Genomic DNA, 14,702 nt, shown 5'->3' on the forward strand with positions numbered 1-14,702 from the left:
AGCTTTTCTTCTATATGTGGGGCATGGCGCACTTTCTGCCCCATTCATTACCTGCGGCATTGGGATCTGCGTCTCATGGCTTTTTTTTATTTAACCTGTCTTGGTCTCTATGACGGCGGAGGGAGTGGATTTGCTCTCTGTTCGGGTTGAAGGGTGCCCTGTAGAAATACCCAGCCAACATGGGTATGATGATCAAACCTCACTTGGTTCAAAGGATCTTGATTGGGTTTGGGATCACCTTCATCGGCTTGACCTGGCTGAGCTTGAATGGCCCATCTGCGCGGGGGACAGAGCAAAGGGCATTTGAGATTGACCGGCAATCATTAGAAGAGCAAAAGCCTTCGCAGGACCAGACGCTATGGCACGACCTAGCCAATACTCAAAATAAAACTCTCGGAGTAGGTCAATATGAACCAACCTGTTTGGATTGATCACTGATCGACGGTCTAGTTTGGCAAAATTTTCGTCATCAACCTACCAAGCCGAACTGACAAGCGTGACAACATCAGCTTGGGCTCATCGGTAACCGGGCTCACGGTTGACTTTGTTGATGGAGTAGATCCAGAAACAGTCAACCCGAAAACCTATCCCTACGTGAGCTCTCGAGAACATAGACACATTCCTTTTCACTTAAGCGCTAACGAAATACCAGAACTGGAACTATGATCAGTCGGACACGGAATATGCCTGTCGGCGAGCCCATGTAAATGTGGCCCAAAGGTAGGGGGGAAGCCAGTCTGTTTGAATGATTGCGCTGATCACCTGTGAAGAATAGTTGCAGAGGGACTAGATAGTGCCATTATTTTTGAAGACGACATCGATTGGGATTTCGGCATCAAAGCGCAGGTGCAGAGCCTTGCTCTCGCAACACGAGCCCTCCAAGGTACCCCTTCGAACTTCACTGGCTCCCCATATGGCCATGACTGGGATGTTCTTTGGACAGGCCACTGTGGAATGGAGTGCAAGAACGAGGAACCTTTCTTCATGACCCCAAACGATATGACAGTGGTGATGGCTAGACACCTACCTCATTACTTCTTTGGGGTGCCCGACTACGACGTCTCGAATCGAACCAGACTGACTTGCACCCTCCGCGACGCCGCCTGTACGACTTCATATGGTTTAAGCTACCGCGGGGCCCAAAAAGTCCTAGCTGCGCTTTCAGTCAATCCGTCCGGTTTTGCCGATCAAGTCGATACCAGCGTGCAAATCGATGTAGCTCTTGGTCGCATGTGTTTGACCGGGGTATTGCGATGCTTCGGCGCGTTCCCTTCCTTGACAGGGAGGTATGTGTCTGCCGGGCTAGCTTCAAAGGGTACTGATCAGAGGAAACCAGATGAGATTCCCCAGATGAAACCTGCTTTTAGCGACGGAGTTATTTACAGCACAATGCTCAACATCAAGCGCATTCTGAGAGGTCAGCGCACAGTTGAAGCAACCTGGTCTGATGTGGAGTTGCACACTATTCTTCCAGAGGATATCCACATCGATGGAGGAGAGTGCCATCCACCAATACACCCATCAAAAGCCGCTGCCACACCCGATCTACCTTTGCCAGACCTGAATATCAACCTATATTCAAGTATAGAAACTGGCGATGTCCCCTCGGGGACACTGTCGCCTCATTATGAGGCATCTTCTTCATCGCCAGTGCCAATACCCTGGAAGCGTTAAATAGAAATGTGTTTTCAAATACCCAAGAATAAAAATTTTCGATCAATAGCAACACTTTTAAAGTCTTTATCCTGGTTCATTTTTCTTCTCGGAGACTAGAGTGACGAAATGATAAATTTTATCTCCCTAGAAGAAGCTAAGAGAAAGATAAAACTGAGTGGACAAAGGTGTTTCTAAATGAAGGATAAGAAGGGCAAGAATTCAATTCCATGAGAAAAATATTATGTTGAGTTTAAACAATTCACTCTAATGCAGGAAAATCGGAATAAAACTTCCATTCATAGACTGTATCCATGGAGAATCAGCATTGGTTAACAGCGCTATCGAATGTGTATGGAGCGGAACTGGGATATCGAACAAATAGTGGACAGGGTAGATTGGGTATGAGAAAGGGCTCGCGAATAATGCCGCAATGCAAAAAGGTCCTTTGGCGCACAAGGACAGGCAGGACGGAGAGGCTTACAATTCGGTCTTTTTGTTCAATCGAATAGCTTCCGACTCCTCATTCAAATCTTTATCACGTTTGATCGTATCAGTGTGTTCGAGAAACCCTTCCAATTCCATCCACTCGGCAGCGAATGCCGTCATCAAGATACTCCAATCTTCAACGGTGTCCATGTCCAGATGTTCAGCATCATCATCCATCGTATGCCATACAGGGGGAAACCCTTTGAATGGGACAAAATCGATAAGATGAAGGATCTCCACCCCCTTCGCCAAGAAGGGAAGGTGGTCATCTTGGATACCACCGAGCGCCATGATCTGATGCGAATCCTTGGAGCTATCAATGAACCATGGGTCTTCGGATGTGGATTTCATCTGGCCGAGTGATCTGAGGCGCTGTTCCAAGGAACCTAGGTTTTGGTAGGCCCAGTGAGTAGTTGGATAGTATGACTGAATATACGGTCCCTTGGCGCCCAGTAAATCCAACAGGACGAAGAGTGATATAGATGAAAGCGGCGTCTTGAATGTGGACATGGCAGGATACATCGAGTTGTCCCAATGCTCAGCAAGCGCTCGGGCACCGTATAATGAGTCTGTATCACTCCATTGGTGGAAAGCCTCCTCGCCGTCCAAGAAAAGGACTTGAATCCCATGTTGCTCCTCAAGCGATGGGTCGAGGCCCTTATCCTTCATGGCTGCCCATTTCTTATCCAAAGCCGCATCAATGCTCCTCATTGCATGCATTATCATAGCACACGGTGCAGCGCTGTCGATTGCGCCAATAAAGCCCTCGGGTTCGAGTTTGCTATCATAGTGCGCAACCATTGTCAACCGGCCGACATCCCCAGCGGAGGCTCCCGGGGGGTCTCGATACGCAATGAAATTGATGAAGGGGACATCCTTTCCACCCGATACTGGTGTTTGAGAAGTAGAGTTTTGGAATTCGATCTGCCACTGCGGTAGTGTTTCCCGGAAGAAGGCTGCAAAGTGTTCGAGGACTGCGGTATGGCCGGGGGTGCCCGGGATGCGCGGTATGAGGATTGGGGCCAACAGGGCCCCATTATAGATGTTGAAGTCCTGGCTTGATCTGGGCAGAGATCGCAGAGTCTCATCGGAGAGTTTCTCGTATGCCTGTCCAGGCAGCAGGAACAGCCATAGAGCAAGGGTGAGCAGGAGAAGGTGACCACAGAGGCCACGATAAGCCGGAGACATGGCGTCACATAGATTCGCTAGCAGTTCATGATTTTGCGTTGATCATCAATCATCGGCAAGGTAAATTGGGACCCAGGCCCGCTAGGTAGCCCAAGTGAGGTGCAAGGACAACTGTAATTTGCTAGCGTGTCGCACGTACGGAGTAAAAGAGGCCAAACAGAGCGGCTCCGAAGGCGGTCGCCGCTTGACTTTGCGGCAGACAATGCAATTGCACTCCGCAGCTCAGCTCCGACAATCCCGCCATCATGCGCATTCTACTCCACCCCCAATTGCGCGCCGCGCTCCCAAAGTCGGCGCAAAGGAATTTGTGCTCGCGCATAAATTTCCGGTTTAAATCGCAGGCCTCACGCGTGACCCAACGCCATGAATCGGTTGTCCCCACATCCAAAAATGCAGGCCCAACAGCTCGCAATCCATCTACAGCTAGTGTAGCTGCGAAAACAAGCATAAGGAGAGGTAAGCCAAGGCTTTTCTTGATGATTGGCCATAAGCTTAAGAGCTATAGGGCCACCGGAACGTATTTTGGTGTATTATGGAGGCACTGGCAGATCCATGTTCCTGGGGATACTGCGAGTAACCACCATCCTTCTATTTGGCGGCGCGTGCTTGATAGTTGCTCCGTCATGCTACAGTGATGAAAGTCCATGGTATATCACACCACTAGGTAAGTCATCTGGGTATCTTTGCTATCTATGAGCCTCTACTGATTCTGGGGGTTGTTTAGTGATTGCTGGCGGTGCTCTTCCCATGCTATTTGTTGCGTATACGTGTGCGCCCTACGTCAACTTCGTCCACCTAGCCCTTCCGGCATTTGCGAGAAAGTCTCGGGAGAATGCACTCCACTATGCCAGGGATCTCCCTCCTACATCAGTTCTATACCTCACAACTATGCGATTCAATACTATTCCACGACAAACAGTGGTGCGCCTCGGCGATCTCGTCCCAGACAAGCACGCAATTCGGCCAGTGACCTTCCGAAATTTGAAGCCCACACCCCGGCCGTGGTGGATTGGCAGGGCTCCAACACAATTCTATGCTTCTGATCACAGTCAGCCAGGAAGACGGGCCGCTGCATTTTACCCTGAGCTATGGCCAGCAATTTACAAACGGATCCAGAGTCAAACTGCTCAAAAATTCTAAGAGCGGCTCTTACTTTACTATTTTGCTGATTTATTACTGTGAACTCCTTCATTATCTATGATATCCTTCATAACTCAATTTGTATTATTACAAGAAAGATTCTATTCCACACTTTCTTCAAACTTATGATTCTTGCTCCAACCACACTTATTTTACGTGCTCATTCTCGTCTATTTGACTTGGACAGAATTTGCAAACAAATTTTCAGATTATCTCTCACATTTGGCCCGGACTGGTTGTATTTCATATTTACTTCATTCATTTTGAACTCACTCTAGCAAGGCAGCATTACAGCCTCAGTCATTGGCAATATAAACGCTCATTCTTGTCCGTTCAACTTGAGCAATCCAACGAGCACGTTCTGAGAGTATCTCTCACTTCTAGGCTGCAATATAGTTGGCGGACTACTACTAATTTATATATAGTTAATTCATTTTCAACTCATTTTAGAAAGGTAGTATCATAGTCTGACTGCCAGTAACATAGGTACCCTTTCTCGTCCATTCGATTCGGGCAACCCAGCGAGCACGTTTTTGGAAAATCTCTCACTTTCACTCTCAGGCTCATCGACTAGCGCAAAGTATTCAGGTCACTATCAATAGCTTTCACTCCTCTCTCTTCTTTACCTTCCACGCAACTTGACCTTCTCACAATACGGACCTGTCTCCATTCTACGCCGTCGTTCTGATACCTTTTTCTAGTAAGTTAATTTTGCAAACGCTTATTTCACGGTCCTCTCATCTCCCATCATAAGATTTACCTTTTCTCAGCCGATACAAATCACAAACTCAGAGATCAACAATACCACAAGATGCCCAAAAAGACCTCCGAAAACCAGTTTCTTCTAGGTCTTACCCATAAAGAAGCACGGCTCCTTTTGCTTGGAATCCTGTGCCACGACGATGTCAAAGTAAGTCTTCTCACTATTATACGCTGATCCTCACAAATCAGGACGATCTCAGCTTCCGGTTTACAAATACACCCCGATTCTGAATATTTTATACTAATGAAACCCCCAATTTTACTAGCCGAACTTCAATAAGCTCGCCGTCCTGTCCGATTTGACCTACAATTCAGCCCGTATTTTGTGGCCAAAGGCGTTCAAGAAGCTGGTGCAGAATGCTCCTAAGGTGTCTGCCGCTGCGGGGGGAGATTCCGGGTCTGGTCCCGGGCAGGAATCGGCATCAGCATCGGGACCAGGGCAGACAGTGGCCCCAAGGCAGGCCCGCCGCAGCACTGTATCCCGGAAGCGCAAGACAAGCGGCCCCCAGGAAAAGAACAATCCCCGGGCATCCCCCGACCCCCAGGCCGAGAGCTCCGATGCCGCAGGAACCGATACCGCAGACACCCACGAAGAGGACATCTAGGTCCCCGTTTTTATTTCTATCGGCAGGCTTAGGGGTAGCTTACGGGCTGGATTTCACAAAACTTTTGTGCTTGGATCAGAGGTGGATTGATATCCGCTATTTGCGGAGGTGATCCTGATTCGTACGTGCTTGTTTCTTACGGACTACGGTTTTAAACCACCACCTGTCTATTCATTCTCTGCTAAATAAAAACCATCGTCTTTGCTTCACAAAGATCTCTGATATAACCGTGTGCACATATAATCTGAACACCCTCCTGTGAATTTTCGTTATTCACGGTGGCTATAAATCAACTTGTCCGATCACAGGAGAAATAGCCTAGGCCATGCCTATTAGACAATGACGACAACCTATCTTGTCCCTGCTGGTTCGTTCGCCTATCGCATCTGTTGCGAGGAAGAGCTAGGATATACATAATGTAGAGAATAAGACATAGCTGTAGTATTAGAAGATAAACATAGTGCTAAACGCCATTTTGTCGAGATATAGGACACAAGAACCAAGGAAAGATAAATCACCCTAATAGAATCCGATAAGAATCAAACATCCTGTAACATCTCAACAAATCATTACAGAGCTTCGATAGCCTTGCGCAGAACCTCAAGACCGAGATCGGTAACGTCACCATCCTCACCGGAAGTTGACTCCCGCAGCGCCCAGGCTACATCACTCCACCAGCCCAGGCCGACGAAGCCACCGCCCTTACGGCGCTCGAGGCTCTCCTTAAGCCGGCTTGTATGCTCCCATTGCTTAGCAGCAACTTCAGCCCGCTCAATAACCTTGTTGGAGATTCCGCACATAGACGCACAGTGCATACCGAAGCTACCTTCTGCAACGCCGTTTTCAAGCTTGTAGAGGAAAGTTACACGACGTTCTGTGTCATCAACGTGAATCGCCATGCGTTTGGGCGCAATTTCAGGATGCCCGTCGAACTCAGAGGCGAGAGAGTGATAGTGTGTTGCGAAGAATCCCATAGCTCCAATGTGTGTTGCGATGTGATGGAGGACAGCCTGTGCCACGGCGACACCATCATATGAACTGGTTCCACGGCCGAGCTCGTCCAAAATGACTAGCGAGCGTGGGGTGGCCTCAGACAGAATCTTCTTTGTCTCAGAAAGCTCTACGAAGAACGTTGATTGGGCAGCAAAGATATTGTCGTTCGCTCCCAGACGGGACATGATGCGGTCGACCGGTGTCAACCGAGCAGATTTGCAGGGTAAGTAGCAGCCAATTTGAGCCATGATGACAGCCACACAAGTCTGGAACCGAATAGGATTAGTAAAGATTTCAAAGTTTAAGGGATCATTAAAAAATAAAACATACCATGCGAAGCACGGTTGACTTTCCTGCAGCGTTTGCACCTGTCAACAAGTCGATATTGGCTTGTTTGCCACCAAGATGAACATCATTTGGAATGAAATCTTCCACTGAAGAAAGCAAGCAAGGATGACGCAGCTCTTCAAATTCCAGCACGCTTCTTTGGTCATCCACAAAGACGGGTCGGCAGCTGGGCTGGCCAAGAGAGGCAGATGCCTTTGCCAGACTAATTAAACAGTCAAGTTGAGCGACAATGCGTACGGCAGCTAGCCATGTTCCATAATTTTCATCAAATCTAGCATGGAATCGACCAGCAACATCCTTGACGATTTGGCTGTGGGTTTCCTGGGCCTCTTGGAGCTTCCGAATAAGACTGCGAAGTTCGGGGAAATAGAACCGCTTTACCTGCTTAGTAGCAGACATCTGGTCCCAATTCTTGGGAATGTTCTTGACCTTAATGGGAACCTCCATCTGGTAGATCTCCTTACCATTGTCACGGTAACAAATAGCAGTGGAGCCCAGTTCTCGGCGGGCCTTCTTCAATAAGTTATCCAGGTCCTTGTGAAGCCCTTCAATAGTCTCCTGGGAGCTGTCAAAGTCTGCCTCAACACCGCTTTCGGGCACTAAGATCCCATTTTCTTTCGCCTTGGTGTGATCGAAGGCTGTCTTCCAGTACGCAAGAAGTTCAGTCATATCAGGCATTGCGGCAATTAATTGTCCGATAATACCCTCGCCAGAGCCACTTTCCTTGAGGAGGCTCATCGTATAGTCAATCTGTTCAAATCCATCGAGCACACGGACAAAGTCCTGGGCCTTGCAGTTACCGGCGTGAACCCGGGAGATCAGTCGCTCCAGGTCGGGCATCTTGGTCAGTTGCGAGGAGAACTGATCGCGAACACTTGGATCCGCATTCAGTGAATCAACAGCATCCAGCCGAGCATTGATGCGCTTTGCATCCATAAGGGGATGACAAACCCACTGCTTGAAGGTACGTTTGCCAAAGGGTGTGATGCAGCGATTAAGAAGTTGGAACAGGGTACCATCAACACCGCCATCAAAAGAATTGGCGAAAATTTCCATGTTGATCAAAGTTTGACCATCTAGCACTAGACTGGAAGCCTTCTTGATGGGGTCATACCAAGTAAAGTTGCCAATAGTTACGAGGTCTCGCTCGATTTTCAGCATCCGAAGATACTGAACAAGAGCACCGAATGCCGACATGAGTAGCTCCTTGTCCCGTGCCTCACGGAGTGTTTCGGGCCAAGCTGTGATGTTGTCATCATCATTGGATACGAAATAGTTGCTCGCATCAAGCTCCTTCAGGGTGATATCAGCCTCCCAAAATTCCTTGCCGGGTTTCAGATGATTCCAGAGAGTGGTAGGCCCAGTGTTATTCTTGAGGATGCGGAGGGTCTTTTGTGAAACGCACGACTTCTCAAGCAGCAACTCCTGCGGCCGGGTCTGCGCAACAAAAGTCTCAAATTTGGTCATGTCTACATCGTCCACGAATTCAGAAATGAAAAACTGGCCAGTGGCCGTATCAACAAATGCAATTCCGAAGGCAGGAAGATCATCAACGACAGCTTCCTTGATGGCGACGCAGTAAGTCGACATGTCGTCCTGGAGCATCGACCCTTCGACCAGTGTGCCGGTTGTGAGGACACATGCCAGCTCTCGCTTGATGATCTTATCCTCCTTTCCACCTTTCTTGGCATCTCGCTCACGCATTTCCTTGCCAAGTGCTGATTCAGATTGGTCAACACGAGCGATCTTGAACCCCTTGGCCACAAATTGGTTCGCCCAATGAGAAAGACTCATTTCAGGAACACCGACCATACGCATGTTGACTCGGTCTGTCAGCTTTAGGTCAAATAGCTGGTGACCGATTGTGGCATCGTTCTCGTAGAGTTCATAGAACTTCCCTTTTTTGAAGAACACCACCGTATCCCAAAATTTCTGCTTGATCTCCCAGTACTGTTTCTCAAATGGAGAGAATTTAGACCAGGCCAGAGGAGGGACATAAATGGTTCGTGGGTCATAGTCAGGGTGGCTTGGAGGATTGCCATCCATATCTCTGACATTGGCAAGCCATGGATATCGCTCTTCAGGGTCCCTAACATGGGCTTTCTCCTTCTTGTTGGTGGCGGGCTTCTTAGAAGTTGTTTCAGCCGCGCGTTGCTTTCGAGGCTCTGTGTTCTCAGGGTCAAAGGTCCACTGCAAGGCAGTACCGGCCGAGCCCTCGGGAAGCTCCATATCGAGATCCTCACCCGCAGGTGGTGGAGGGGGTAGTGGAGAAGACTGGCTGGAGCTTTTCCGTGCAGGAGTGGAAGCCGGTCTTTTGCGCTTCTTCGGGGCCGCCACTTCTTCATCGGAATCGTCGGCGACAATGAAGTCGTCCATCTCTGTGTTCCGTCAGTACTGGCTCAGGCCTGGCCAAGGATTCGGGACTTACCATCATCCGAGTATCCAATATCTTCTTCAGCGTGTTGGAACTCATCCTCACTATCAGGGGAAGTCTTTCTTCGCTTGGTGGCTCGGCCGCTGGCGTTGTTTTTGCGACTGGGGCGGAAGATGACTTCGTCGTCCTCTTCGCCTTCTGAATCGGACTCCTTGTAGCTAACTTTCTTCTTGGCCTGAGGGGAACGGTGTGAGTCTGAGGAAAACTAAGGAAGATTCGGGGCTATTTGACATACTCGGCGAGAGGGAGACATTGTGGTATCCTGAGTTTCGTCGCGTCCGGGCTACAAGTTCAAAAAAGTTGTTAAGATAGCGAAGGGAGAAGGGGAGAGGGGTTGCGAAGGTTCAAATCCATGCGCACCTTCAAGCTTTCATCGTTGTCTTCATCTTCACCTGGGATTGGAAGATCACTGCTTGGGATGGGAGTCAAGTCCTGTGCGAAGCTGGAGAAGTTCCTCTTGGGTGTAGGTTTGACTGTAGGTTTGACTGAACTAGCACCACGCTGTTCGCCGGCTCTCTGGGAGGGCGAGGATGCTGGTTCACGGGGCTGATCATTTTTGGGAGTTGCTGGAGAGGATTTTTGGAAGAAACCGAGGATGGATTTCTGGTTTTTCATATTCTGCGCGCTCGAGGTGGTTCGTTTCAGGGCGCCCGAAGGAGGCGTCGCGGTGGGCGATGAGGCGGAAGCCTTAGCCATTGTCAGGAAGAGGCAATGAGCTATATATCTGCGATACTGGCGATGCTGATTGGAATTCAATTAAATTTTCAGCATAGCATTGCAGATCTAGCAGATGGGAAGGTGTTGAATACAGACGAGGAACGGCGAGGTGGTTGACGGTCGATCGGGTTGGGAGTACACGGGACTGATGGCAGATAAGGCGCGACCCGCGTCGACGCGTAAAGTGGCCGACAGGTCACTTTTGCTCCACTTCTCCCCGTCCTCCCGCAAACCAAAACACTTGCGTTCCTCCTAGGCCTAAAGTAAAGCTTCTGAATTAGAAGAAATCGGGTCCCTTACAACATAGTCCGAGAAACACAACTTTCTTACGCGCGATACTATTGTGGAGCAGACATGTTGTTTGGGCGCACCAAGAGACTCCAAAGCGTTCTTGATAATGCTGAATGCAATGACTTGCTGATATATTGTACAGATAGAATATGCTACATCGACCATATTATACAAAGGGGAGATCCGTTTCAATCTTCACACTAGCCCTGGTGTCATTTTGTCTCTTCAGGCGTCTCCTCGGCCACCTCCCATCCCGGAGCAGTAAGCCCTTGCGCGCGGAACTCCTCGTCGCTAATTATATTTACCATCTTGAACTTCCACTTGCCCAGCTTCAGCATGAGGAGATTGCCATCAATGATGTACTCCTGTGTCTTATCTGAGGACCAAGGCCGGATGGGAGTAAAGGTGAGATCGTCGGACATGGGCCCGCTGTCGCCGGGGCGGCTGCCTACAGAGGCGCCGTTATTCACAATGACACGATGGCCCTCACCCTTAGATGCCACCATCCCGGCTGACCAGAGGATCTTGTTAAACTGCTGGTTGTAGACTAGAGATTTTGGAAGAGTCACCCGAGCATTCGGCATGTTGGCAAAGTTTGTCTGGGAGGCGTAACGGTTCCCGGATTGAGGATTCAAAAAGCCGGCGGTTGGTGATTTCGCATGGCTGGAGGGCTGGCTGGGGGTCCGCGGCATAGGAGTGGGTTCACCGGTCGAGGAACGGGGTCTAAAGAGCTGGCGATGTTGAAGGGACACAGCATCGGCTTCCTGCTTGCCGTGGACAAGTTCAACGAACTCATAGGCTAGTTTATGCTGAGCAACCCGCTTGGAAGGATCCTTGTTCTGCTCCTCCATGATGCTAGCAATCTCAGGCAAGGGAATGAAGGTGAAGAGCTTCAAGTAACGCTCGACGGCATCGTCCGGGGTTCGAACAAAGAACTGAAGAAATTATGAGCTATAGACTAGAAACAATGGGCTATAGAGTGGCTTACCTGATAAAGCTCAAAAGTGGAGGTCATGTCTTTGTCCAGCCAGATAGCATTGCCCGCAGACTTGCCGAACTTCTCGCCGGAAGGTGCAGTCAGCAATGGCGTTGTAAATCCAATGGGCCGGTCTAGTTCTGATTCTAAGGGGTTTCGCAGTTGCTCATCGGCCGTGTTGCGACTGATTGCTTTGACAGCATCCATGCCGAAAAGAATGTTTCCATATTGGTCAGATCCACCAACTTGAACCTGTGTCCCTTTTTGGAAAAGAGTCCACCAGTCCCAAGCCTGGAGGAGAGGATAGGAGAACTCGGCAAATGACATGCCATCTCCTTGGTTCAATCGATTTTTGACACTAAATCCATTGTCAAAGAATTGCAGGTGAGGGAAAGGAAGAATACCACTTACGTGTCTCGGCCCAGCATTGGCCCAAGTCTCATGAACGCACCAAGATCCCGCAATACTTCAATGAACGGCATAGAATTCCACCATGTATTGTTGTTGGTCAATGCTCGCTTCCAAATAGGCTTCCTTTCATAGCCATGTCTCCGGCCATACTGTTCAATGCTTGCGCCCAGCTTCTTCAATTGCATGTGCATGCTAGCCATATTGGCTTTGCGAATTGAGGAGTGGACCTGCTCCCGCCCCTTTAATCGACCTGTTGGGTCGCCAACTCGCGATGTTGCACCACCCAGCTATCTTCAATCAGTCGAGGCTTCGGTTGAAGGGTGTTGAAGTCACGTTGTACCTACCAGAAACGTCACAGGCAAACCCCAGACATATCCCCATGCTAGAACCATAAAGGGGAGCATATGTCCAACATGCATTGACGGTGCTGTAGGATCAATCCCAACGTAGATTCCGGTCCGCTTCTCGGTAAACAGCTTATGAAGTAATTCGCGCTCACTATAATCACAACATGCAAGTCAGCATTGATATTGAACATGGTCTCGGAAGATCCAGGAAACTGAGCATTAAACATAACATGAGGGAGGGCTGGCAAGAAGACGTACCCAACAACATCATGGATCAGGCCTCGTTCCTCCAAATGAGCCGCAAAGTTCTTCCTCTTCCCTACCTTGATTTCCTCAGCATGCTTGGCCCATTCTTCTCTCCCTTCCTGCATCCTCTGAATATATTTTTGTGTGATCCATCGCTTCTGCTTTGTCTCCTGTGCAGATTGCTGTGGGCATAATTGAGGGCGATGACCGTAACGAAACGAACTTGTTTGCGTGGCTGCCCCAAAGCTACGGGCACCGCATAGTGATGTTCGGAGAGGGTGGACGTTGCGGTAAACCGCCCGAGGAAGCGGTGCCGACTGTGGCCACATTGGACCGTTGAATAGAAGAAACTCGAGAGCAAAAAAGCTCACAATGAACCAGAGTATGATCGCGATGTCCGACACGAGCTCCGAGATTATTTCGATAAGATCTCGGAGAATCTTTGATGCGGCTCACAATCACGGTAAGTTACTCCGCCCACTCCACCACTTCGCTGAGTAGATGCACACCCATCATCATGCTTGTGGGCCTCAACGAAGTTAAGATGAAAATGAAAGCAATGTCAAATCATAGAGTCAACTCATAATTTCCGAGACCAACTACCAATATTTCCTCTTTTCATGTCACCACTTCGCTACCACCTAAAAATGACCAATTTTGATGTATATCGGATGGCTGAGGCGAGCCATGGCAAGGAAAGCTGTTCACCATGTTCTAAAGCCCTATCAGAAGGAAGTTTTGAAACGTTTGGTCTATTCTATTCGGGCTTTATCTATTCCTATAACATCCATGATTATAACATCGTATGCGAGTCGGATGCTATACTTGATTGGCAACGATCGAATTATTCGGGCACTCTGAAAGGATCAAAAAATGTAGCGCGAAGATGAAGTTAATTCGGCTCGAGCTACTGAAGGATCAAGTGTCAGAATTCAAAAACCACTGACAAAACTCTTGAACAGTTTGAGCTTGCTATTCACATAAAGGAGCATAAAGCAACCGCTGAGACGAAATCGTAAATAAACATTGCCTTGAAATAATGGAATCGGGAAACAGAATTCACTGGTCATTGCTATCCCATAGAGGCCTAAAACTAACCATCCCGCGGCCGAAAAACTATGCCGTACCTCAAATTTTCTCTTCATGCGGATGGAGGAGGAATCATCCATGAGACAGAAATACGATTTCCAACGGACTCCTGTTCGTTTCGTTAGGCCGGCTGAGCATCTTGTAATGGCGTTTGAGTGGGTTCACTATCTCCGACCGGTATACGGAGTGACTGGATACTCGATCGCATACGATACTCGCGTCTCTTCTCCCTGGCAACACAAAGGATATTCTCCAGTTCGTCCTTTTTAGGAGGTAGGAGATTATTTCGCAAAATCGGCTGGCAGCACTTGATGAATTGATCAAGTGCAAGACAGGCCTTGGCCTCATCCATGGGCCTGGGCTTGGGTCTTGGTTGTGGTGGTTTGACTTTGTCTACACGGAGAACAATGCCCAGTTTCTTGCGAATTGCGCGAAGTGTGCGTTCTGACAATGGTGTTCCCTCTTCGCTTAGAATACGGAGAATCTCGCGCGTTCGCGTTCTGGCTGACACAAGCTCTTGAACACGCTGTTGAATAGCTTCATTGTTCCTGGGGTGGTCGCGATGCGGTTGCACCCCCATTCAGTCAAACGGTGTCTAATAGTAGCGGCCGTAGTTGCCACTCGACCTTTCAGGATTTCAACAATGATTTCTTGGTGTGCCCCTTGACTATTGTAGGAAATAATTTCATCTTTGTAAGGGTCAAGGTTGATTCGCGGACGCACCATAGCCAGTATGACCTTGCAAAAGCGATTAGTACAGAGGGGGAATACACCTATGCACACACCCACATAGAAACGTCAAGAAGAGTGAATCCAGGAAATTAACCAAATCATCAAAGAATGCGACAGCCTTGGGACGACCGACTCGGATAAGAAAAGTTTTGGACGTGGTTGAAGGTGGAGGACAAACCTACAAAGCGGCCTTTTAGGCACCTCGTACTGCCGGCTCCCACCGGCTTCCCGACTGTGATCTAGAGTATAGACAAGTCTCTTTAGGTCCTGTGTTCTAATAG

The 14,702-nt window shown here is 48.9% G+C and overlaps 7 protein-coding genes across 7 annotated transcripts; 3 read left to right on the forward strand and 4 right to left on the reverse strand.

Moving 5' to 3' along the window:
* Positions 1-179: 179 nt before the first annotated feature.
* Positions 180-1,674, forward strand: N7462_008471 (uncharacterized protein; the record flags this gene model as incomplete). The annotated part of the gene is made up of 4 exons (XM_057080186.1): positions 180-398; positions 451-594; positions 653-720; positions 771-1,674. The coding sequence occupies 4 exons, from the start codon at positions 180-182 to the stop codon at positions 1,672-1,674; spliced, it is 1,335 nt and encodes a 444-aa protein (XP_056930514.1).
* Positions 1,675-2,133: 459 nt separating this feature from the next.
* N7462_008472 (glutaminyl-peptide cyclotransferase family protein) lies at positions 2,134-3,330 on the reverse strand (the record flags this gene model as incomplete). Its single annotated transcript, XM_057080187.1, has 1 exon — positions 2,134-3,330. One exon carries the CDS (start codon positions 3,328-3,330, stop codon positions 2,134-2,136), a length of 1,197 nt encoding a protein of 398 aa, XP_056930515.1.
* Positions 3,331-3,575: 245 nt separating this feature from the next.
* On the forward strand, positions 3,576-4,470 carry N7462_008473 (uncharacterized protein; the record flags this gene model as incomplete). The annotated part of the gene is made up of 3 exons (XM_057080188.1): positions 3,576-3,786; positions 3,836-3,994; positions 4,055-4,470. 3 exons carry the CDS (start codon positions 3,576-3,578, stop codon positions 4,468-4,470), a joined length of 786 nt encoding a protein of 261 aa, XP_056930516.1.
* An 811-nt stretch (positions 4,471-5,281) lies between these two features.
* N7462_008474 (putative histone h1.3.) lies at positions 5,282-5,837 on the forward strand (the record flags this gene model as incomplete). The annotated part of the gene is made up of 2 exons (XM_057080189.1): positions 5,282-5,380; positions 5,499-5,837. The coding sequence occupies 2 exons, from the start codon at positions 5,282-5,284 to the stop codon at positions 5,835-5,837; spliced, it is 438 nt and encodes a 145-aa protein (XP_056930517.1).
* A 569-nt stretch (positions 5,838-6,406) lies between these two features.
* On the reverse strand, positions 6,407-10,308 carry N7462_008475 (mismatch repair ATPase MSH6; the record flags this gene model as incomplete). The annotated part of the gene is made up of 5 exons (XM_057080190.1): positions 6,407-7,096; positions 7,161-9,556; positions 9,607-9,787; positions 9,848-9,895; positions 9,973-10,308. The coding sequence occupies 5 exons, from the start codon at positions 10,306-10,308 to the stop codon at positions 6,407-6,409; spliced, it is 3,651 nt and encodes a 1,216-aa protein (XP_056930518.1).
* Positions 10,309-10,832: 524 nt separating this feature from the next.
* N7462_008476 (tyrosine--tRNA ligase MSY1) lies at positions 10,833-12,929 on the reverse strand (the record flags this gene model as incomplete). Its single annotated transcript, XM_057080191.1, has 5 exons — positions 10,833-11,555; positions 11,609-11,954; positions 12,008-12,294; positions 12,352-12,505; positions 12,613-12,929. 5 exons carry the CDS (start codon positions 12,927-12,929, stop codon positions 10,833-10,835), a joined length of 1,827 nt encoding a protein of 608 aa, XP_056930519.1.
* An 881-nt stretch (positions 12,930-13,810) lies between these two features.
* On the reverse strand, positions 13,811-14,269 carry N7462_008477 (uncharacterized protein; the record flags this gene model as incomplete). Its single annotated transcript, XM_057080192.1, has 1 exon — positions 13,811-14,269. The coding sequence occupies one exon, from the start codon at positions 14,267-14,269 to the stop codon at positions 13,811-13,813; it is 459 nt and encodes a 152-aa protein (XP_056930520.1).
* Between the last annotated feature and the right edge of the window lie 433 nt (positions 14,270-14,702).

Source organism: Penicillium macrosclerotiorum (genome assembly GCF_028827735.1).
Source record: "Penicillium macrosclerotiorum strain IBT 26536 chromosome Unknown utg000008l_segment0_segment0, whole genome shotgun sequence".
NCBI lineage: Eukaryota > Fungi > Ascomycota > Eurotiomycetes > Eurotiales > Aspergillaceae > Penicillium > Penicillium macrosclerotiorum.